At 39.3% G+C, this 22,896-nt stretch overlaps 1 protein-coding gene across 1 annotated transcript in view; it reads right to left on the bottom strand.

Annotated features, from left to right (window-relative positions):
* Positions 1-9,360: 9,360 nt before the first annotated feature.
* Positions 9,361-22,896, bottom strand: part of PTCD2 (pentatricopeptide repeat domain 2) — a 15,803-nt gene continuing 2,267 nt past the window's right edge. The window contains exons 2-9 of the mRNA XM_010083377.1: positions 21,460-21,589; positions 20,016-20,133; positions 18,563-18,641; positions 17,305-17,396; positions 13,561-13,674; positions 11,950-12,024; positions 11,051-11,164; positions 9,361-9,665 (exon numbers count right to left, since the gene is read on the bottom strand). Coding sequence (XP_010081679.1) covers positions 9,441-9,665; positions 11,051-11,164; positions 11,950-12,024; positions 13,561-13,674; positions 17,305-17,396; positions 18,563-18,641; positions 20,016-20,133; positions 21,460-21,589 — 947 coding nt within the window. The 3' untranslated portion in view covers positions 9,361-9,440. The remainder of the gene's footprint in view (positions 9,666-11,050; positions 11,165-11,949; positions 12,025-13,560; positions 13,675-17,304; positions 17,397-18,562; positions 18,642-20,015; positions 20,134-21,459; positions 21,590-22,896) is intronic.

Raw genomic sequence — 22,896 nt, 5'->3', positions numbered from 1 at the left:
GGTATGTCATCAGTATTTGGCAAGAGGTCTTTAGACAAATATCCTTGGAAAAAACATCACTATCACCCCCATACTTAGAACTTACAAGAGATAAAAGTGGCTAATTATATGGTAGTCCATTAAATAACTGACATGGAAGTCTTGACTTGGTTCAGTTGTACATCCACTCTGACCCTAAGAAAAAGACATTTAAAAGAACAATGTAAATACAAAAAGGAACATTTATGAAATAAATGGGACTTTAAATTGTATACTAGTTGATAGGAAAGATTCACCTGTATCAGAATGTGACTGATTATATTTAGTCAGTAGGCAAGAAATAGACTGTGGGCAGAATAAAATGGTGTTACAGCAGTGAGATATTTCAAATCATCTGTCAGTAGAAGAACACTTCTTTCCTCCACTCTCTGGAGATAAGAGGATATTTTTAGGCACTCCTACTTAGGAAGAAAACAATAAAAGTTAGTTGCTAGTAGAGGCCCTGATTCAGAGAGGTTATCTCTCAGCCCACACTTAAAACACTGAGTCTGGAGCACAGTCATTTTAAGAGTAGGCAGGAACAAGAGCTAACTACAACCAGGTACGAAGCAAGAAAACTAACTGAAAATATATGGCTCTTGAAATGAATACAAAGTAAAAAACCAACCTTTGTTTCACTGGAAGAAAAGGGAGCTACACCCATATGACTACAATTGCACAGGCAAGGATTTTAATTTCCTTTCTCTGACTTAATGTTTCAGTGCTATTCTCTGAGGATATGTAATGGGGGTGGAACAAGATGACCTCCAGAAAGCTCTTCCAGTGTAAGTTACTCTACGGTTCTGCAGCTCGTTGTCAAGAGAAAAAAATCAACCTAAGCCATAGGTGTCACTAATGTGGTTACAAATATACATAAAATAGAAGAAAAATCTAAAACTGGCTTTGGTATTGCAAATATGACAAGGCACTACATTTTTTTCCATCACATTCTTCAAGGTAGCAAACTACTTTGGTTAACCACAGCAGAGAAAGGTACATGCAACTTAAAGGAGAAATACGTTGCAGCCCCCCCAGTTCTGCCCAGGTAAAGGTGCAAGCCACATAAACTTTCAGGCCTGAAATTTGTCATACTGACGTCTTTATCCATGCAGCCGGCCATAGAGAGCTGCATTAGGGCAACAGCCACCACAGGTTCTTTTCTAAAATCAAGCATGCACTTTTTTTGACAGTTTGTGCCGCATTTTTTCAAAGCTTTCATTTGCCAGTGCTTACAAATCTTAAACCCTTCCAAACGGTAGTAAAAGTGCAGCAGAGCAGATTCTGTGGTCTGAATTTCCCCTGAAAGTACTTAACCACTGGGGCAATTTTGGAGATGTATCATCCTTTCTCCATTGCAGTTCTCTTTTTCTGTCATTCTGATGTGAGAACTGATAAAGCTTAAAACATAAAGAAGAAGTTCTCAACAATGTCTCTGTCCTCTATTTCTCCTTTTTTTTCCTCCCTTCCCTTTAACCCTCCCCAAGTGATGGTATTATAGAGGAGGATGAGAAGTTTCTTAAACTATTTTGCTAATGCTGAACCATACAATTAGGACGTTTTTAAGTAGGTAAAGTGAATTTCTGAACTGATTCTCTTTTCTGTTCTAACAAGTTATGCTGGACTGTCTAGCTCCATTTCTGCAGCACATGGTGCCTGAAAGGAGTGAAGAACCACTCTTTCTAACGGTTAAGCCAGCAACAACAACAACAACAACAAAATCACTAAAATCCTGCCATTCAGACCAAGGTCCATTTACTGCCATAAAGCTGAAAGAAGTGCTACAGCACTTGTAAGCAGTTATGGATGGAGTAATTACCAGGGAGTTGTTACCTGGGAATTAATATTGCACTCTCTCAGCTGTTCCAAATGTTACTATTAAGTTACCTTTTCCATTATTCTTTTCTCAAATTTTCCATCAAGATTGGTGCTGCCAAGTCTTCTGCTACAAGACACTTCCTGTTCCTAAAGTAAATGTGGCAATTTCTTGCTTGGTAGTTAGCCTGAATTACTTAGCACAGGCAAGATTGGAGGTGGGTAATTTTCTTTTTTTATTTTGTTGTTGCCATTTCTGCTGGATATGGCCAAAGTCCTAATCTCTCTTCAAGCACCTGACAAAGGTCAATGGGACTGAGGCCCCACAAGCTTCCCCTAGCTGCACAGAAACTGAAAGCAAGGACTAGTTCAGGACTTAGGAAATAGGACATGAAAAGGACATCTTACAATCTACCTTTAATACAAAGCCTTGAAGAAAACATCTTTAATGTGAACTAAGAGGACAATTTCTTTTTAGAGCAGGTATCTGAGTGAATGCAGGGGCAGGTCACTGCAAGCACCCATCCCTTTTGGACTCCAGGAACAAAGAGCTGCAATTATTTCAGACAAACAACAGCCACATAACCTGTCCACAGATGCCATCAGCACTAGCAGAGAAGTCAAAGCTTTGTGTTTGAGAGAAGTGAGTGCACTTTTAAAATTTTACCTTGTCCTAAAGCAAGCAGACTTGCACACAGAGATGTAGCTATTAGGTAAGCAAATTAGAACAGACTGCTGATAACATGGTGTTAGTCCACATTATTATCTGCTTTGATAATGTGAAAAGTATGTGAAAAGGAGACGTTTCCTTAAATTATCCCACGGAGGCAAGGAACATTAAGACCATTGCTCTAATGGCCTATTCTTACTGAGACAGTAAAGCAAAGCTCATTTGAGATGTGTATTTTTCTTTTAGCCTGGAAAATAGTAGAGTTTCAGAAGACAAAGTCTGACAGTATTTGAAATTAAAAATCTATACACATGAGCTGTCTGTGAAAACTTCGTACCAGCATCTCAAGCCAAGATACCAGGACATATATCACATTCAAACAAACTAGAGAAGAAGCAATAATTCTGCATCCAAATGGAGAATCTAACGACTGGCTATTTGAATAAGAGGCTAAGGACTCCACTTCTTTCTAGAACAATCCAGGTAGCAACACCATGTTGATCTTATACCTCTCCGTCTTGGATTTACAATATGAATCAGACAAGCTGTGGAAAAATAATAAAATGTGCTACAGTTCCACCATAGATGAAATACCTGACAGTATTCCTGAATTCATTTCAAACCCCTCCTGAAGAAAACACATTTCTCTTGGGATCTCTTCCCTTGACCAGCTTGGTGGCAAGAAATGCAGAGCACCCCACTCTGTGGTGGGGCCACATGCGGACCAGGAGATCCACATTCTCTGTCACCTTTCTTTTGCTGCCTAGGTACTTAGAAAAACCTTTCTTGTCATCCTTCACCTCCCTTGCTAGTTTCAACTCCAGCTAAGCTTTGGCTTTCCTGACTCAATTTCTGCATGCATGGGCAATGTCTTTGCATTCCTCCCAGGTAGCCTATCCCTGCTTCCACCTTCCATGTGCATCTGTTTTATGTTTGAGCTCTGTGTTCATCCATGCTGGCCTTTTGCTAGCTTGCTTGACTTAATGTACATTGAGATAGATCATTCCTGTGCTTTGTGGAGGGTGTCCTTGAAGATCAACCAGGTCGCTCCAGGCCTTCCAGGAAAGTTTCCTGCAGAATCCTGCAAGCAGGTCCCTGAACAAGCCAAATCCTTCTCTTCTGAAATCCTGGATCTATCTTACTCCTCTCAGGATCTTAAACTCCACAAGTCTTAATGTTGCTGCAGCAAAACTTGCTCTTGCCCTTTACACTATCCAGCAGTTGTTGCTCACTTGTGGGTTGCAGGTCCAACAGAGCACCTTCCCTCACCAGTTCATCAGTCAGGTGCACCAAGAAATTGTCTTCAATACATTCCAGAAATTTCCTGGATTGGTTATGACCAGCCACATTGCCCTTCCAGCACGGTGATTAAAGTCCCTGATGAGTACTAGGTTCTGTGACTGAGATTTCTCCAGCTGCCTAAAGAACACTTCACCTACTCCTTCTTCTTTATCAGACGGGATGCAGCAGATACCCATTGCAGCATCACCTGTGCTGATCTGTCCTGTGAACCTTACCCACAAGCTCGCTAATGGTTCATCACCTGTCCCAAGGCAAAGATTCATGTGTACAAGTCCTTAATACAGAGCGCAACCTCTCTGCCACCCCTGCCCACCCCTGTCTTTCCTGCATCCCTCCATTGGAGCCCTCTAGTCATGAGAGCTATCCCACTACATCACCACCATCCTAACGAGGTCTTAGCTCTGCAGCTGCACATAGACTGTCCTGCTTGTTCCTCACGCTACATGGATCTGTGCAGAGGTGTTTGAGATGGATGCCAAGTCGTGCTGCTTGTACAGGGGAACTGTGAGAGCCTCCCTTGCCATGCTCTCTCGCAGATGCATCCGCTCTGGCTGTTTGCCCTCAGTTCTCTCCAGGTTATGGGGACCCTCCCCAGCATGCCTCACGTGAGGCCCTGCCATTAGGTTAGGAACCCCGTTTGCAAAGACACCCTTGCTATGCTTTGACAAGCATACCCCATCCCAGCTCCGCAGCCCTCGCTGGGACTGTGGTCACAGAAACCAATGGCCTGCCTGCGGCATCAGCCATTCAGCCAAGCTGTGACATCCTGGAGGAGTCCACTTTTGCTTAGGCCTTCCCCTCTCCCACTGACAGCACTGACGAAGCACCACATGCACACTTGCCCTTCACCCTCATCCCCAATGGTCTGTAGCCAGAGCTACAGAGGTTACTCCTAGCAGCATCACCAGCGCCCAGATGGTGGATCAGCAAGAGGTGATAGTCCGAAGGATGAGCAAGCCTGGGCAGCACCTCCACAACTTCCAGACTGGTTGTCAGATTGCTGCCTTCATCCTCCATAGGAGGGAGTTTCCTGTAACTATCACACTGCTTTACCTTTCATACGGGCACCAGGTTCAGGCTCAGCTGGCTCTGATCCCACATTTCTGATTTGCACAGGTGGTCCCTAACTCAACTTCGCTCTGGTGTCACTGCTCCTGCATTTATTTTGAGTTGCTGCTTGGCATAGGGACTTGGGAGCTGACCCTACCTGACACTACACAAAAGGTTTTGTAATTAGAGCATCAGTACTTGCAAAAAACAGCGTCTGTGGTTGGTTAGGTGAAGTCCTACCATCTCGATTTTCACTGCACATGCTGCTGGAATTATTAGGAGGACCAGACAACTGCAGAGAGCAAAGACACACCAAAAGCTCATTGAAGGTCTTCAGCCAGCTATCTTCGAAGCACAAGCAAAGATAAACATGGCAATAGCACTACATTTCGTGTTACAAAGCACGTGTCCAGTACCAGTAGCAGTTTTATGCCTTTCACATCCCTCTCACTGCTTAAATTTACAATCAGGTGCAAATAAGGTGACTTAAAAAGTAGCCTGGAAGGGGAGCAGACCACCAGACATCTCCTGAGTTCAAAACACTGTTAATAAACAGCAAGAGAAAAGAAAGAGAGGAGGAAAGGGATGTATGAGCAACATCTACTTTTAATAAACTTCAGGAATATGTGGCAGAGAGGCATGTAAGCAGCCACAGCAGATGTAGCTTTAGAACAAACAAACAAGTTTCTGGTTATTTTACAATAAAATTTTTTAGAAGGACACAATCTGAAACAACCTTGAGGAAAAAAAAAAAAAACAAAACAACCAGCCAAACAAAAAAAACCACAAACCCAAAGTTGAATAGCTCCAGGTTTACACACTATAGGTCTCCCTACTTTTCATAGTGCTGCAAAGTTCTAACACATTTTTGTTTACTAAGATATTCATACTTGTGTGGAAGGTTCATTAAATACGTGAAAATTCTTCTTAGGGCCTGGAAGCATTCCTGAGCTCACCTGCAATGACTAAGCCTTTCACCTTCATTTTTATTGTTTTGAAGCAGAAAATTAACTTGGGAGAAGCACGGAGGAAGTGATCCTTCCTTACCACAACTCAAGATGCTTGTGGAAAGGAATACGAAAAAGAAAGAGGTATTAACCCATGGAGAAAAGCAGAAGCACCTATAGCACAGGAATATCAGTCCTCTGAAGAATGCGCTCAATACAGCTCTCCTGTGAATGCAAAAATTAATGCTTTTACAGCTCAAGTTGGAAAATGCGCTGAACTTTCACTCAAAGGTATAGCAGAGTGTCATTGGTGTACTAGAAGAAACTTCACCAGTCTGTCTCCTAGGTCATTGACTAGCGCACAGAATACTGTAAAAACTGCATTGACATCATTGGCAAAGATAAGTTGTTTCAACAAACGCAGTAAGTTTCAAATTAAATGTTCTAAATCTCTAGGCTTGCAGTCCATGTCCATCCCCAGCCATTCGAGGTTGTTGACTAATGCCTGGGTTTTCCATTTTAAGATGGCATATATTAAACACGGACAAACCGTTCATTCTGCCCTGCCTTTACATAACTGACACTGCAGGTAAAAGGAAATCGGGTTCATAGGAAAGTATGATCAAGAAACGCCACCTGCTGTTTTCTGGATCACCACTCTGAAAAGCTGCTGGAGTGCAAGGACATGCACAGAACTCATGTTTTGCTTTATTGCAGGAAGAATAGTTTAATATGATAAATAGCAATCCCTTTCCACAAAACAGTACCCAAAAGAGCCCTCAGATCCTCACCTGAGCTACTTACTACATAAAGCTTTAAGCACCATTTCCTACAGAAGCCTCTTGCAGTGAAACCTAGGAAAAAATGCACTGATTCACTTTGAAATGCAAATGCCTTTTTTTTTCCAGATTGTTCACAAAAAAAACCCCCAAACCCACTATTTGAATTTTACAATTCAAATAATTCTCTTCTCTTTAATTTTAGGGTTCATCCTTTATTAAAACTCCATATAAGCAAAGTATAATTATTCCACTGGCTGCAATAATAACAGTGCATATCCTATTCTCTGAGGCTGTCTCCAAGAAACTCTCTAGTAACTCAGCCCTAGACATTCCAGCCACTATCATACTACAAAACCCCTAAATATTTGCTGAACTTTAGACAAGTTTGGCTGCCTCACCTCAGGCACTGGGAAACTAGAAGCCAACAGTACCTAAATACACTAAACTAACCACATGGCTGAAGACTCTTCCGCACAAAAGCCAGTGTGCCCAGGACCTTAATGCACCAAAAGGTAAATTTATAAATACACATTCAAATCCAATGGGCTTTCCTGATTAAGAAGCCTCTGTGCAATTTGTATGAAACAATTAAGACTTTGTTTGATATCACCTGGATAAGTATTGGAAGTTGCTCTTTTATCCTCTCTTTTTTCGTAAGGGAGAATGTTGCCAGGCTTCAATAATGCTTCCAGAAAAACCTTAAATATTGTAATGTTTAATTGTCTGAATTTTGTCTGTGTTTCTTTGATCATACCCTTTAATCCTTCTTGGGTCCCTGCTTTCTTTTTCTGTTGAAGTGTTGTTAAGTATTTAAGGGCACCCTCCTTCTCTCTCAAGACAAAGAAATGGTGTTTCTTTAAAACAAACTATTGACTTAGTAGTTAGCTTGAGTAAATCTACTTCAAGAAAACAAGTAGTCAAGAGAACAAAGAATGGAAACCATCAGCTATATTGAAAATTGTAATACAAGTTATCAGTACTTCAGTTACAGGTAGGACACAGCCTCAGTCAGGAATCTAACCAATTCAATTAAAACAAACTAACATGCGCATCTCAGTCCTAGGATGAACCAACTGCTTGCAACTAATACAAGTCTGAAAGAGCCAAATAAGGAAATTAAACAGAATTGACCTTATATACTTACTCTGTAAGAGGCTAAATGGGTCCAACTATCTTCTATTGCCCATAAAAATGTAGTTCTACATCAAACAGTTGTCCTGATAGTACCAACCACGTAAACTGAAGAGTAGTTCACTCCTTTAATTTTTATGAAACTAACCTGCCATACTGGCAAGCAGCGTTTACAAATCCTATATCAAATTAATTTGTGGAGGAAAGATTGGGAGCCACTTAGGGTCCATATTGTATTGGAAGTGTTAAAAGGATTTTCAGCTGAGGGAAAAGAAAATGGTTAAAAACTGGTACTCCCAAATTATGTGAAAATTAAAAGCTACACAACATTACAGAACAAGTAATTAGCTGTGTTCTTAAATTAATATATGTAGCACTTTAACCTATGCAGCTACTCATAAAAAGTATGCACACATTTCACAAAAATGTGATACAAACTCCAAATTATTCTTCACTTTACACATGAATTAAATTCCATCTACTGTTACAGTTTCGTGCATTTTAATATTGACAAGACACACTGGTGAGAGAAATGAGTTACAGTGTTAGAACCTCAGAAGGAAAGCTTTGACCTGCTGTAGCAGTGTTTGCTTTGATGGCTGAAGATGTGTTTCTGCATGGATGGGTTCTTGTTTCTTCACAGGAACTCACTGGCTTCAACAAAGTTTCATATAGCATCCACAGATTCATTCACACAAAGAATCCTTTGAGTTCTGACATTTGCTTAAGGGCAGGGGAGAGACAAAATAAAAATTAAAAAAAAAAAAAAAGAAAAGCCAAAGAATAGATAAGGCAACCCAAATTGGAGAGTTCCAAGCTGGGCTCCATCTAGTCTTGTGTGCACAGGACTGCTTAAGTCCTGTACCAACAGGTTCATCACTCCATACACAGAAGGAGACAAAAAGTAGCTGAATGCCAGCCAAGGTATAGCTGTTTCCAATTCCTTCTATTCTGGATGGTGAATGAGAAAAGATTTTTGGGTATGCAGGACTCATAGTCACAAACAGCTTTTTATGACTAGAACCAAGCACGTTTGGCCTGAAGTCATTAAAGCTGAGTCAACGTGAAGCTTCTTTGTACTGTTTTTATGATGACTTGCTCACTCCAAGACTTCTGTTCAGCAATCTCCTTCAAGCAAGAAAACTAGCTGGTTACCATGCTACCTCCCACAGAACTCCCATGATCTCATTTGATATGAAAAAGCATATTAATAAATTGTTTCTGAAGAAAGATATTAAAGGGAACAAAAGATGCTTGCTTTCCTCTTATTCGCTTGAGATTTGCAGAATTTGGATAAACAGTTCAAGCACTTTCCATACTCTTTTATCTAGACTCTGGACTGCATCTGTCCTTTCAGTAAGAACATTACATCTGACGAAAACACAGTTTTCTTCTCATGAACTACAAAAATCAGGTCAGATACATATACTATTTTGTTCACTTCCATCAGGACATTTAGCATAGGAAAATCCTGATTCACGCACTTGAGAGGAAAAACCTCAAACCAATCTGTCACTCCATTTTTGAACAACACACAAATACTCACCGTCACTGCTTGCATTTAGCATCAAAATTGAAACATGGAAGCTACATGATCTGTATTTAAAATGCAGTTTCACACAAAGAACTTAAACAATTGCTCGTTGTGGAGGAGGGGAGAAGACATTTTATTTGAACCTGGCTTCCAAGGCATGCTAACAGCAGCTCGGTTTGCCGTCAAATATTGAACTATTCCAACAACAAATTTGACCAAAGTGGTTTAGCAGCCTGATAGCCCAACTGCTTCTTATTTAAAAGCTTTGCAGGGGTCTTCTTTGAACTAGGAATCTGGAAAAGCATGTCTTCCAGCGTGCACATGGTTACCCGTCCTGAAGCTTGTAGTTTTGTATAAATATCTCCTAATTTGGCAGAAAGGTTGGGGTTTTCTTCCATCTTTTCCCTGATTGTAGCCAGCTAAGGAGGAGAAAATTACAGACTGTTACAGTTCAGCATGTGACAGTCTCATTCAGTCACCATACTGAAGACAAGCAATCACTCAAAGAAAAAAAAGAAAACTATACAACACAAGATATGCAGCTAACGCAATTACTCATAAGAAGAGGATTTTAAGCAGTGTACATGATACATCACCAGACAGTGCTGGAAATGCACTAGATACATATTAGAGCTTATTAGATTTAAAACTTCCTCAAAGCTGTACAGTCCCATTTTCAGTCCTAGTACAGACTAACACAATTATTTTCTGTTTAAACCCAGGAAATGTAATTGCTTCCTGAATCCACTTTCCAGACCAGCACAATTCTAATTATTATTATAAATCACACTAAGTGTGCAGTAAAATCAATAGAAGTCAGACTATAGAACACAGAGAAGTTGTGTATGCCATACACAGAGTATGAGCTCAAGTACAAGTAAATCTCTTAAATCTGTTATTGATCAATAGCCTTTTGTGGAAGGAATGGGTTAGGACTAATGATTAGTCTTCTTAGAGACTGTTACAAATTTTCGAGATGGAAATAAAATACAACATTGACAAATGCAACATTTATTGCAATGAATTTACAAAATGAAACGCTGCTTAAAAAAATGATTTTCAACATAGCAGTTAATATACATGGGCTATGTTTTGAAACATGTGCCCCCCTTCTACCTAGTATTTATTATTTTATGTATCAGTTATTAATTTTATGTATCAGTTATTAATTTTGTTTAACAGGAGCAGTGAAAGGGTAACTATTTAATTATTAACACAGTCTTAAAATATCTTGTTCCATAGACACATTCAAAATGAACACACTAATAAGTTTCAGGAAAAGCAGCAGCAATGCCACCAAGCTGATGGGGGTACATAAATGCTCTGAAGGAAGCCTTCTGGGTGATCAATACTGTAAAAGCTTTTTTTTTGAAGTAAAATACTGTAAAATAGCAAAAATTATTTCCCATATCACACTTGCCTGTATATCATCACAGGTCTTTGAAAATATTACCAACCTAACAATATCACTGTGATCAGAACTTCATTCTAATTTTTACATCAAATGAAAATAGCATAGAAGGCAAGGGAGTAAACTATTTAATACCACTAGGGAACGCTTCATCTACATTCAGATTAAATTGAGCTTCTAAGAGCAAGATCCAGAATAAAAAAGGGAAGTGTTCAGCTAAGTGATTTGTCCAACATCACAGAAAGCCAGCCAGCTACTCTGGCATCTGAACGCATCAGAACTGAAACAACTTTAGTAGGGTGAAGTCAGGCACCCGAGTTCTGTAGCTGAACCACCGTCATCATGGCTTAGCCAAGCACCATGAACCTCCTCCCCTCATTGCTGTATACTTACCACCTGATCAGAAAACTCAATTTTTTTCACAAAGGGAGGAGTATCTACTTCCACTGCTGCCTCCAATGTCTTTATTACTTCTTCTAGCAAACCAGACCTGAGCTGGACAAGAACCTTTAAAATAAAATAAAACCACACTGTACAAATAGTACGTATCATCAGAACAAAAATTTTTAAAAAAGCATTTGAGGAAGATATGAAGCAAAGCAGAACAAAATGCATTTCCAGATGCTGCACTGATAAAAATCCATTAATCATAAAGAAAGCAGAGCGAACAATCAATTTCCACAGAGCTACGTGGGTTTTTTCACAGCCGAGACCTGGAAAGGAAAGGTGAGCCTGGAGGCAGACCTCCTCTGATGGAGCTGCATTAGCTGCTATTGAATAAAGTGGTTTTTTTCCATAGCTTAGAGAGGTCACTTACAGGGCACATGCAGCAGACTTTCTCTCAAGTTGTAGACCATGCAGTTAAAGAAAAAAATTGTTGTATGGACATATGTGATTAAGGTTCATAGGGCTGAAGGAGGTCTGAAGTGGGCAGAGTATAGCTTAGGAAGGCATTTACTTGAAGCTGTGTTTTTTTACATCTCTTGTAGCAAGAAAGCAAAAAGTCACAATGTCATAATTAGAAATTGTTCATGTCTATATTCATAGATGTAGGACTGGTCTACTTTCCATTTCCATCTATGGTAGGAAGCAATTTTAAAAAAAATGGGAGGAAGGTGTTAACAATTCAGAATGTAACTGACAAGAAATCGTTGGTTCAAAAACAAGCTCAGCAACAGTACTGATAGATGCTTGTCCTACTCAGAAGCTGGCTGTTACTTTGCACATGGGAGTTTTATATTCAGTATAGTATACTTCTCTGCAAGACTCTAATACAAAGCAAGCATACTTACTTTAAGATTATTGTATAGTTTGTTCTCTGTTTTCATTATCTGGGAACAATAAAATTTGGCTTGCACTACATCATTCTAGGAAGGAATTATAAATAACGAAAAAAATACAGTTAAACATGCGTGACACACTTTCACAATCAAAGTTCAAGATAAACAAGAGTCTTTCACAACTCTTCAGTGAATCACAAACCAGCATCTAGAATCCCTTCACCAAGACCCATAGACTCCAAACAGCATCCAGACTGTGAAAGGAACACCCAACGCTGGAGTTCCTATGTCTTCTGGCTCTTTAGCATCTCCCTGCCTGAGATCAGCAGAGAAAGGAACTATGTCACCAACACTGAGTATGAGAGCACCTAAAAGATAAACAATCTATGCACATGCTCAGTTTGGCACATGTCAGAGTACTTAAATGAAGTACAGCATATGTTAATGTGGGTATTTATCCTGCCCAGCACTTTTAACCTTTTGGACATTCACATTTAAGGTACTTTATCTATGCCATGAACTGATCGGTATAGACAGGAAATGTTACACTGATGTTTGCTAGAACAACGGCTGTTACTTAGGATCAGGAAACATCTCACTCATGGCAAGATATACTGTCAAAGATCATGCAGCTTAAGGAATAGTTAAATGTAATGTGGAGCATTATTTTGTTTGCAAAACAAGAATTTTAACTGATTTGTACATAAAGCACTAGCATCAGGAATATTTCATGTTTCGGAGACAGAGATTTTGTTTTTTAACCTCAATGCCAATGAGAAGCCCTCTCATGCCTTGATGCACATGAATAAATTCATTTCAGTGGTGCAATTGTTCAGTGTCTCTGTTCCCAGAGAGCACAAAAAGACTACAGAGTGCATAAAAAATTTTAAGAATTCTACCTAATTTATTCAAAATCAAATCATTAGCTCTTACAGTGCCTCTGACCTCTGTTTAGACATGAAACAGAGAAAGTTCAGAATTTCCTCAAGCTGTATACACAAATGAATGACAGAGGATATACCACACTTTAGAATTTCCTAACTGTTATTCTCCTGCTCAGTCTTTCACTCTGTACTGCCTCAGAGCCTCTTCACATAAGTGCTTAGGCACAGGAGGTATATCAAATCCTCCCCCTGAAGAAACATGTGGAGAAAGACAGGCCATCTCCCAGGCAGTAGGGCAATACATATCATAGCCTTTGAGTTTGTCTCCTAAGATAAACACTTTAAACAGCTGATTGTGCAAATATTTTAAATTATCATTTTAATTCTATTTAAAGGAAATCATCACTAAATAGTAGTACCTGCAGGACTGGGTTCATGCTTACACCTAACCTGCTGACCCAACTCTCTTTAATTTTCTAAAAATATTGTGTATGGCATTGTCAGTAGCACAAAATACCTGCACATTAGACTCAAGACATATGTTTAGATTTCAGAATTTCTACATTCATTTTGCATGAGAGTTGTCTACAATACTACTCTTTCGGGAGCACTGAAGTTCTAGTACTTGAAGTTATTACATATATCAGTTATCCTTCCCCTATGTTAGCTTCCTTTCACAGACTATCTTACTACAATAAAACCGTAGATTCAGGCACAATCAAAACAAAAGGTACTGTACCTGCTTCAGAGCAGTTGCCACAGCAAAACAGAATGCTTGTGGTGGTAATGTGTCACCTTTTAGCTGCGCTTCTTCAAGCAGTTTCGCAGATATTTTGCAAGACTCCAGGTTGTCCTGTATAGAAATTTCAAAACTAAGTTGCACTTACTATTCTTGTGATCTGAAAGGACTGCAGGCAATTGCAATCACATTCAGACGTCAACATAGTGTAAGATCCCCAAGGCAATTCATATTCAACCAAGCAGATTCTGTGCAGCACTTCTTGAGAAACGCAATAACAAAACACAATATTCAAAGCTACAGACTTCAGAAGACGGCAAAACTGACTTTCATTATTTTAACAACTACACCTTGCCCTGTTTTGGCTCTACAAGAGATAAAACAACCGTGTCAGTATGCTAAAACCAACAGACACTTTCCTTTCCAATTCCCAATCATTCCCAAATCAGGAAGAAAGCTGACTTTTTATCCTTATTTATTCTAAAAGCTACATTAGATAGTTAACGAAAAACAAAGTTTTCTAAGCATTGAACCACTCAGCATCACTACACTGAAGAAATCTGTGCATGTACAAACTTGAACATTCAGTAGTTTTTAGCCTCTCTTATGGATTAAATCTTGCAAGACATTTCCAAAGTATACATTCTAGTATGACGGCTTAGATATTTGCCTGTTTTCCCAGACAGAAAGCTTCTACTATTGCGGGGAGTATTTTCAACAGGAGCCTACGGTAAAAGGCAATGAGTTTATCTCTGTGGTATCTCACAAACCACTAATTCTCAAAAACAATGCTCCTCACAGTGGAAAATAAGAGTAGAGTTGACTGGACTCCAAACTAATACCTGGCAAACTTAAAAGCTGGCAGCAGGAAGGTTTTGTAAATAACTGATAGCACCAATATGGATAAGAGCCTTCATACTCCTCCCTAGTATTCAGTGTTGATTTCTGTTCCTACTGTTCAAAGTGTCATTCCTGCAAAACACTGGCTGTGATTTAAGGGATAGGGTGATCCTTTGGGTGTTTAAGGGATGTGTTTCCATGCCATTGCTGAATGGTCTCCACAGCTTGTGAAAATAACTCTTAAACCACATGAGAAACCTGTGGTTTAAAACATGTTATCTGAAAATTCAGACCACCAGAAGATTGATTATTATTACGTTAATATTTTGTTGTTATCAAAAGGTCTATTGCCCTTTTCTGCACTAAAAAAGGGACCATTTGTTGCCTTAGAGGATAGTGGTGCCTCACAATTATTTGAAACATCCCAGAAGTGTTTTAGAGCTGGGCTCTAAAACACTTCTGTACAAAGATTAAACAATAATTCCTTTGTTTATCCACTAGCAATAATCTGAGCTTTAAGCCTTGTACATTTTTCCGTACTGGTCTCTGACAAGGTTATTCAAAAGAAACCAAGAATTTAACCAGGTAAAAACCCAGTACTGCTCTTAATGACACCAGCACCACTATTTCCAGTATTCAGGTAGTACATCTTGAAGATATTTCAAGTGTTTTTCTGTAGTTCCATATGTTGCATCATGAGCAAAACCACTTTTGAGCTTCATGCTTTCTCCTAACAGCTGAATCAACAGATTAAGCTTTTGAAAGAGAGATTAAGCTTTTGAAAGAGCTCCACCTAACCCTCTTTAGTGCATAAAGTGTTACTAAAGCTTATTCCCTTATTGATAACATTTTATGTGAATGAAAAAAAACCCTCACAAATTTAGTGTGGCTGTTAAAACAACCAGGTGACAGCTTAGAATAGCTTCCCTTCTACTTTTATCAATTTGCTAAACAAATTGAAACACACGTAGGGTCAGAAGCAGTGGAAAACAGAAGTCTCAGGAACCTCTTCCTGTTGCACATGCCACAGATCCAAGAACCATGTAAAGATTTTAGGGAAGAAGATACAGCAGACAGAGTAAAGGATAGCTCAAACAAACACAGTGGGTTTCTGTGAAAGCCTTTACCTAAATGGGTAGAGTACAGATCAAGGAGCAACCTTGAAGTGGTAAATCCTGCCTCAGTGGATGTTAGTAGCAAACACCAGTCATAAACTTGGGTTGTGGCACAGGGTCAGAATCTTTGCATTCGTAACTTTCTAAAATAGGCTCCTTCCAGCTGTTTATAACAGCAGGCGACTTCCATATCTTCTTCTCAGCTCTGTCTATTTCCCCATGCTCCAAACACAAAAGCCATACATTTTAAACCAACTCTTTTTTACCACATATGCACTCAGTTTCATTGTGTGGTTAACTGAGAAATCTGAGGAAATTCAGTCTAACGGTATAATTTTTACTCAGGTAGTACCTTTTTTCCTAAAAATGTGGTGAAATTGAAGAAGTGTTTCCTACAGAGTTTGGTAAGAGCCTATGTTAATATTTCAAATTGCAGAACTGTTTCAAATATGGAGATGAAGATCAGAATAAAAAGTCTGGAGTCACTTTGCTAAAAAAGGGAAACAGTTCTAAGGAAATACTTCTTTCTCCAACATAAAAATACAGTTAAGCTCAAGGGGCAGCCTGTCTCTCTCTGAAGACATTCATTTAGGTTTCTCAGACAACCATTTTCATCAGGCATTGTGATGAGTTGCTGGGGGCCAAACCACACACACACTCACCCAATTCCAACCCCCTCCCCCCCCCCCCCCCGGGTAGGGGAAAGAATTAAAGGGGTAAAGGGAAAAAAAAGGACTCGTGGTTGAGAAAAGAACAATCTGAGTGATACACAGTGATACTGCCCCCCCACCTGATGACCAAGGCTCAGCCTGTTCCCGGCCAACAATCCCAGAGCAGGGAGAGTCCCGAAACCACACTCATGGAACGGAGATAACAGTCCGAGCATCCCTGACCGAGAGCTGACCGGGGGGTGGGGAGGGGAAGGCCTTGGGAGAGCGACCACCTAGAGCGAGATGACCCAGAGCAAAAGAGATCTGGAACCAAAAAAAGGGTCGATCTTCTGGAGGGTCCTCAGCTATATGCTGGGCATGTTACGGAATAGATTAATGGCCACTTTGGGTCTCAATCCCAAACCTATGATCAAATCCTGGGCTAGTAACTGGGGCTGTGCTCCCTCCCAGCTTCTCCTGTTTGCAGACAGCCAGAGAAGCTGAAAGACCTTGGCAGCCACATAAACGTCACTTTTTATCACCTTTCTTCTGAGCACAAATCCAAAACACAGCCTCTTGCTAGCTATTATGAAGAAAGTTAACTCTGTCTGAGCTTAACCCAGGACAGGCATGTAGGAACAGATTACCTTTGAGAACTCTAATCCTTGTCAAATTTGGGTGTAACTACAGAAATGGTTCAAGGTTACTTGGAGGAGGAGGGGAGAAATGGATGGGAGATGTCTGACGAACAGAACATATCATATATGCCTTATCTCTTAAGGAAGCCAGACTATAAAACCAGTGTTGAGGCTCAGGCACAGAGAATAGTCTGAAGAGATGTACAGATCCCAGAGACAGAATACTGTCACCTAATCAAAAGCTGTATCAAACTTGTTCTTTAGTGCTTACGTCCACGTAATTTTTTAGAGATTTGCTTTGTGACAACTTGTATGGGAAGCTACATATGTGCATCCTATCACACACAATGAGGCAATTTAGGACTTAAATACATCTACAATATTTGCACTAGATGAGAAATAATGACTGGGAACATATGGAAATTTTAATATTATAAAAAAAGGAAGACATAGAGAAGGCATTTCAAATACTTTTTCATCATGTAAATTGAAAATACTTACCAGTTTATAGCATATTGCAAATGCAAGCAGATAGGTTTCTTTGTTGAAAGGTATATGTTGTTTTTTCATTTGTATCAGAACTTCCAAAGCACCTATCAAAAATACATTAGTGTTACTCACTTCAGAAATGTAAGGCTGTACATTTAGCAACTAAAATAAAGAAAATTTCAACTCAGTATTAGCTCAGTAAGTCTATTTCAAAAGAAGAATGTAAACTGAAATCTGTTATTTTTATAAAAATTAATACATTTCAAAAAGTTTAATTTAGGGTCAGTTGGATATAAGTATTTCTTCTCAGCAAGGAGGTTTTCAATCTACATTAGCATCTAGCCTTACTGTTATATTATCTTCATACAAAGCCACTCTCATTCTTCCTAACCGCATAGAAAGCAAGCCTTTTGAACACATGATCAAACCTTCTACGATTTCAGGCAAACTATCTAACAGCTCCTCAATAACACACATGCTCCACTACACCACAACACTGCGTTCAGGCTCTGATCTAGTTATTTTTACAGTGGCCCAGTCTCAACTTTTAGGACAACTGCTGGACTTAGATGTGCCAAACATCAAGAGACCAAGCGCTGTTTGTTCAACACATTTCAAATAAGAGAATTTCCTTGAAAAGCTTACCCTATACTCAATTCAAGATTTTCTCATGGAAAGTCTTTTCATTCAGGTCAGATGATTCCCCCTTAATCTCACAAACGACCAAACTGATTTGAAGCATTCGACTTAAATATTGCAGTAGCCACTAAGTGTGCGTACACTAGTAAGACAAACCAAAAGAAGGCTACGGTCTGGTTTTGTTATCAAAGGAAAAAGGGTACTCTTCCCTGCTCAGAGGCAAATGCAGAACTGCCAAAAAAAAAAGTTGAAGACTTGCTGTTTCAAAAACCACATAAAACAAACTCTGAATAAAGAAAACAAAAAGCTATGAGAAATTACAAACCAAAGAGAAGCTAAGCCTTCAGAGGAGAAGGTTTAGGAAACAAGCTCCCGTGTATAATCACAATTCTGTGCAATTGAGAATGGTAAGAATACCACTGGAAGTATGAAACAAATACAGCCTTCCATTCTTATTGCACACTACAGTGAAGCTCATTCACATCTACACTGATTTACACAATATTTTACCTTCTAAAACCAAAAACCAACCAGCAACATTCACTTACAATATATATATATTAATATACACGTACACACAGTGAGAGCATCCTCCTCAAAATGCACTTGCCTTAGCAAACACAGTACTTACTTTCAAAATGGCCCTTTTTAAACAACATAGTCATCAAAATATGGAATGATGTACTCTCTGAGAAAAAACCATGCAAATTCTGGAGAAATATACAAACACAGCAAGCATAAAGAAAGTTAGGGCAGCGAGCATTCTTACCATGTACAGCATTTAGCAGGTCTTCCTACTGGAATAAGCCCCATCTTCACCAATTCAGCACTTAACTCTCCAGGTTCCCTGACTGTCCCTCTGTCAAGTAATCTCTAAAGCACCAGTGACTCAGTATAGTCAAAAGCTCAAAAAATTAATCAAAAATTTCACAGAGATTCCCACTATCAAATTTTTTTAGTGACAGATTGTGCCCTCTAACTTAATGCAAGCAGAAGTCACTGACTAATGGCAACTCCAAAATCTCAGGAAAAATACGGCTTGCAGCTGATTAACAATACCTCTGGGGCAAAGTACTACCACCACAAAACTGTAAGTTTCACAATATCAAATGATGAACAGATCAGTACAAGGGTTTGAGTGATGACAAGCAGCGTAACAGAAGAAAGAGCAAGTATATTTTACATTCCACTTCAATCACACTGTGTGTTGGGAATAAACAAATAAAATGCCAGACATATTAAGTCTAAATTTCTGCACCAGAGGCTGAAGAAGTGGTACTGTACCTTACTATCCATCACTTATGAAGTCCTGAAAGTACTGCAGGACCTGTCTTAATAATTTCAATCAAAAAAACCCAAACCAAAACAAAACCCACACATAATCTTACACGTTTCATTTAAGAATAGTAGCCCAAGCAAGACTTCTCCCATTTCTGGCTAGGGATATCTCATGCCTTAAGGAAATAACTTAATAGAGATGACTTCCTACTGGCCACTGCAGACAACATTATTGCACAGTATCTTTTTAATTTATTATAAACAGAGCACAATTAGTAATTTTACAAATTGTTGTTATTATTTGTTGTCCAAAAAAAAAGTCCTTAAGTTTCTTCAGCACTAAAATGGCCAAGTTCCTGAGCTGATGAATACCATACCACCTCTACGGGGTTCAGATAGAGTCTGAAGTACAGAGTAACGTGATAAATCTGATGGTGGAAACTTGGAAGTGTTCATTTCCAGGAATGATGTAATACAAACAGGATTCAGTAAAACATGCATCAGCTGTATACATTTGATGAATTATTCTTTAACCAATACTTTTTATTCAAATGGTAAAATTATACAGAATTACAATAATAAAGTTATCAGTAAAACCAGCATTTAACTTTCTTTTCATTACTGTTTTGCTATTTTTAAAATAAAAACCATGTAATCTGCATCCTTACATTAATGTAATCAACTTCCTTGCTACCGCAAAACATATACTTCAGGTCTATGAGCAAGACTCATGCATAGCATACCGATTACTCATATTGGACCAATAATAATAACAACAATATTTTCAAAATATATAGGGGAATTACCTGATCTTTGATAAGTTCAACTGCAGGTCTTTCAAGGTCCAGCTCATAACATAGCCTCATAAAGAGGGGTCCAAATTTAAAACTACATAAGGGTGTGACTCCATTCTGTTCATGGTACCTACCAGAAAGGTCAAAAAAAGTTAATCACACAGGGCATGGAATTTGTCAAGGGAAAACAGCTTAAAACAGACAGCAAGATCTGGACATGCAATGACAGAGGCATACTTCCCTGCCTGCACCAGCCAATGATATTTAGATAACAAGAGATTAATTTTATGGAAAAAATATTGTTTTGAACAAACTAATACATTAAATAGTAATATGTAATCTCTTCTATTTCCAGTAGAGTAACCTGTAGTGGATTAGTAACAGAACAGGCCTCTGCCACCAAAATTCCCAGCTACTTGACCTTTGATTCACAAGAGCAATAGCACAGGAAGTTGCAGCAGCCTATTTTAGTGGCACTACCTGCCAACATACTTCAGTGTTTTCTCTCCTACACTAAAAAACAAATAAAGATATAAAGTGTTTCACTTTTTTCCTGATAGCTCCTACACCGCAATTGCCGGGAAGGCTTTCATTCACAGAACCTCCTGACCGGTCACTGCTGTGTCCAGGCGAGTTTATAACCAGTTTATAGCTTGGCTGGACAATGCCACTGACACACCACTCTCTCTTCGGTGAGAAACGATCACAGAATCATAGAATCATTAAGGTTGGAAAAGACCTCAAGGATCATCAAGTCCAGCTGTCAACCCACACCACCTAACTCACTAAACCATGTCCCTAAGCACCACATCTACACGTTTCTTCAACACCTCCAGGGATGGTGACTCCACCACTTCCCTGGGCAGCCTGTTCCAATGCTTGATCACTCTTTCAATAAAGAATCTTTTTCTAATATCTAGCCTAAACCTCCCCTGGCTCAACTTGAGGCCGTTTCCTCTTGTCCTATCACTTGTTACTTTAGAGAAGAGGCCAGCACCCACCTCACTACACCCTCCTTTCAGGTAGTTGTAGAGAGTGATAAGGTCTCCTCTCAGCCTCCTCTTCTGTAGACTAAACAACCCCAGCTCTCTCAGCCACTCCTCGTAAGATATGCTCCAGACCCTTCACCATCTTCATTGCCCTTCTCTGGACCTCCTCCAGCACCTCAATGTCCTTCTTGAGGTGAGGGGCCCATGATGTTTCTGTGTTGCTCACCATTCATTCTGTATACAGTAGGACACCACTCTGATGCCATGGCCTGACTCTCCTTTGATCTGAGATTCTCTGAAGGGTTGGAAGATCCAAAGTAAACAAAAATACATGCTTAGTTTAAGGGATTAACTACACATATAGTACTTAATTAGGGAAAGCCCTCAACTGCATTTATAGCCTGAGACGATTTAAGAAAAGCAAAAAATAAGACAGAAGAGAGCGTTACCTGAATTGTTCACAATACCTGTAAATAACTTTTCTGGCTAGTTCCACATCAGATGAAGTCTGACATAAATGCAGTAAATTTTTTAATTCATTTTTGAGAATCACTCCATTTTCCTTTAATTTTTCTTTAATACTTTTAAAATATGGATCTGGAAATAAAACACATTACAGCAGCAGTCTATAGACAAATCCATTACCTGTACTCCGTACTTGGTACCTGGAACATGGAGATTCAATGAAGCAGAAAGCTTGTTTTTTCACTATGAAAAAGGCATAAAGCTTCTCATAGAGAAGCATGCCTAGGTGTTCCCATGAAGCCATGAAAGACTTGGAAAACCAAGAAGACGCTTATTGTGAATTTTCACTGTGTATGTTATGGAATATATCAGGTTGTACAAAAATTTTAAAGAGGAATGAAGTTTTTCAAGTGAAATTTCCTGCCTTATGTGCTTTTTTAAAAAAGCAAGCAAACAAAACCATTTCCACTCAGTGTTCAAACAAGCATAAGAACTTCTACCGAACACGGTTAGTAGAGAAGATTTAGATTCCTTCACAACTGATGCAAACACAAAAGAGTCTCCTACACGATCTACGTATCTCTATACACAGCCATAAATTTGGAGTTCCTTTCCTTCCCCTCACAAAAACAACTATCCAGTATATTTTCCTATAACAAAGCAAGCACAAAGATTAGTCCCTCTGTTGGTAATCTCAAGGCTCTGATTCAGACATATGCAAGATAAAAATCACACATACCATCTGGCAGCCCCTTTCCTCTAATGGTGCTGCCCCTCCTCTTGGGCAGGGAAGAGAACCTTTTTGCAGCAGTTGCTGGGTCACTGCCATTTCCAAGCTAGTAATGTACACAAGAGGTGCAAAGTGAACACCCCAGAGAACAACATATTCAGCATATCTGTTGCTACATGCAAATACAAGTTCTTACTCGAGACTAAGATGCAGAGCTGAATCCTGTGAAATCAGAAGAATGCATATATATATATGTATGCACATATAATGGTTGTGATGCATTCAAAGGTGCGCAAAAATTTAAGAACCACCTGGGATCCAACTTGCATTTCTAAAGAACATGTAATAGTTACTATAACCACTGTAGGTAATTGTTTAACTGTTGTAGTTAACAGTACAACTATTATAGTTAATAGTTGCATTATAACTACAATAAATGATAGCTATTATATATTCTGTATAGGAGAACAGTTATTACTGCTTTTTCCATTTCTAAACCTAATTTATTACTAGCTCTCATTACTTCATAGAATCATAGAATCACTAAGGCTGGAAAAGACCTAAGGATCAAGTCCAACCATCAACCCACACCACTCAACTCACTCAACCATGTCCCTAAGCACCACATCTACATGTTTCTTGAACACCTCCAGGGATGGTGACTCCACCACTTCCCTGGGCAGCCTGTTGCAATGCCTGATCACTCTTT

The sequence above is a fragment of the Pterocles gutturalis genome, unplaced genomic scaffold (genome assembly GCF_000699245.1).
Source record: "Pterocles gutturalis isolate BGI_N339 unplaced genomic scaffold, ASM69924v1 scaffold37100, whole genome shotgun sequence".
NCBI lineage: Eukaryota > Metazoa > Chordata > Aves > Pterocliformes > Pteroclidae > Pterocles > Pterocles gutturalis.
Note: the sequence above shows the minus strand (reverse complement) of the source record. Positions and strands in the feature narration are given on the sequence as shown.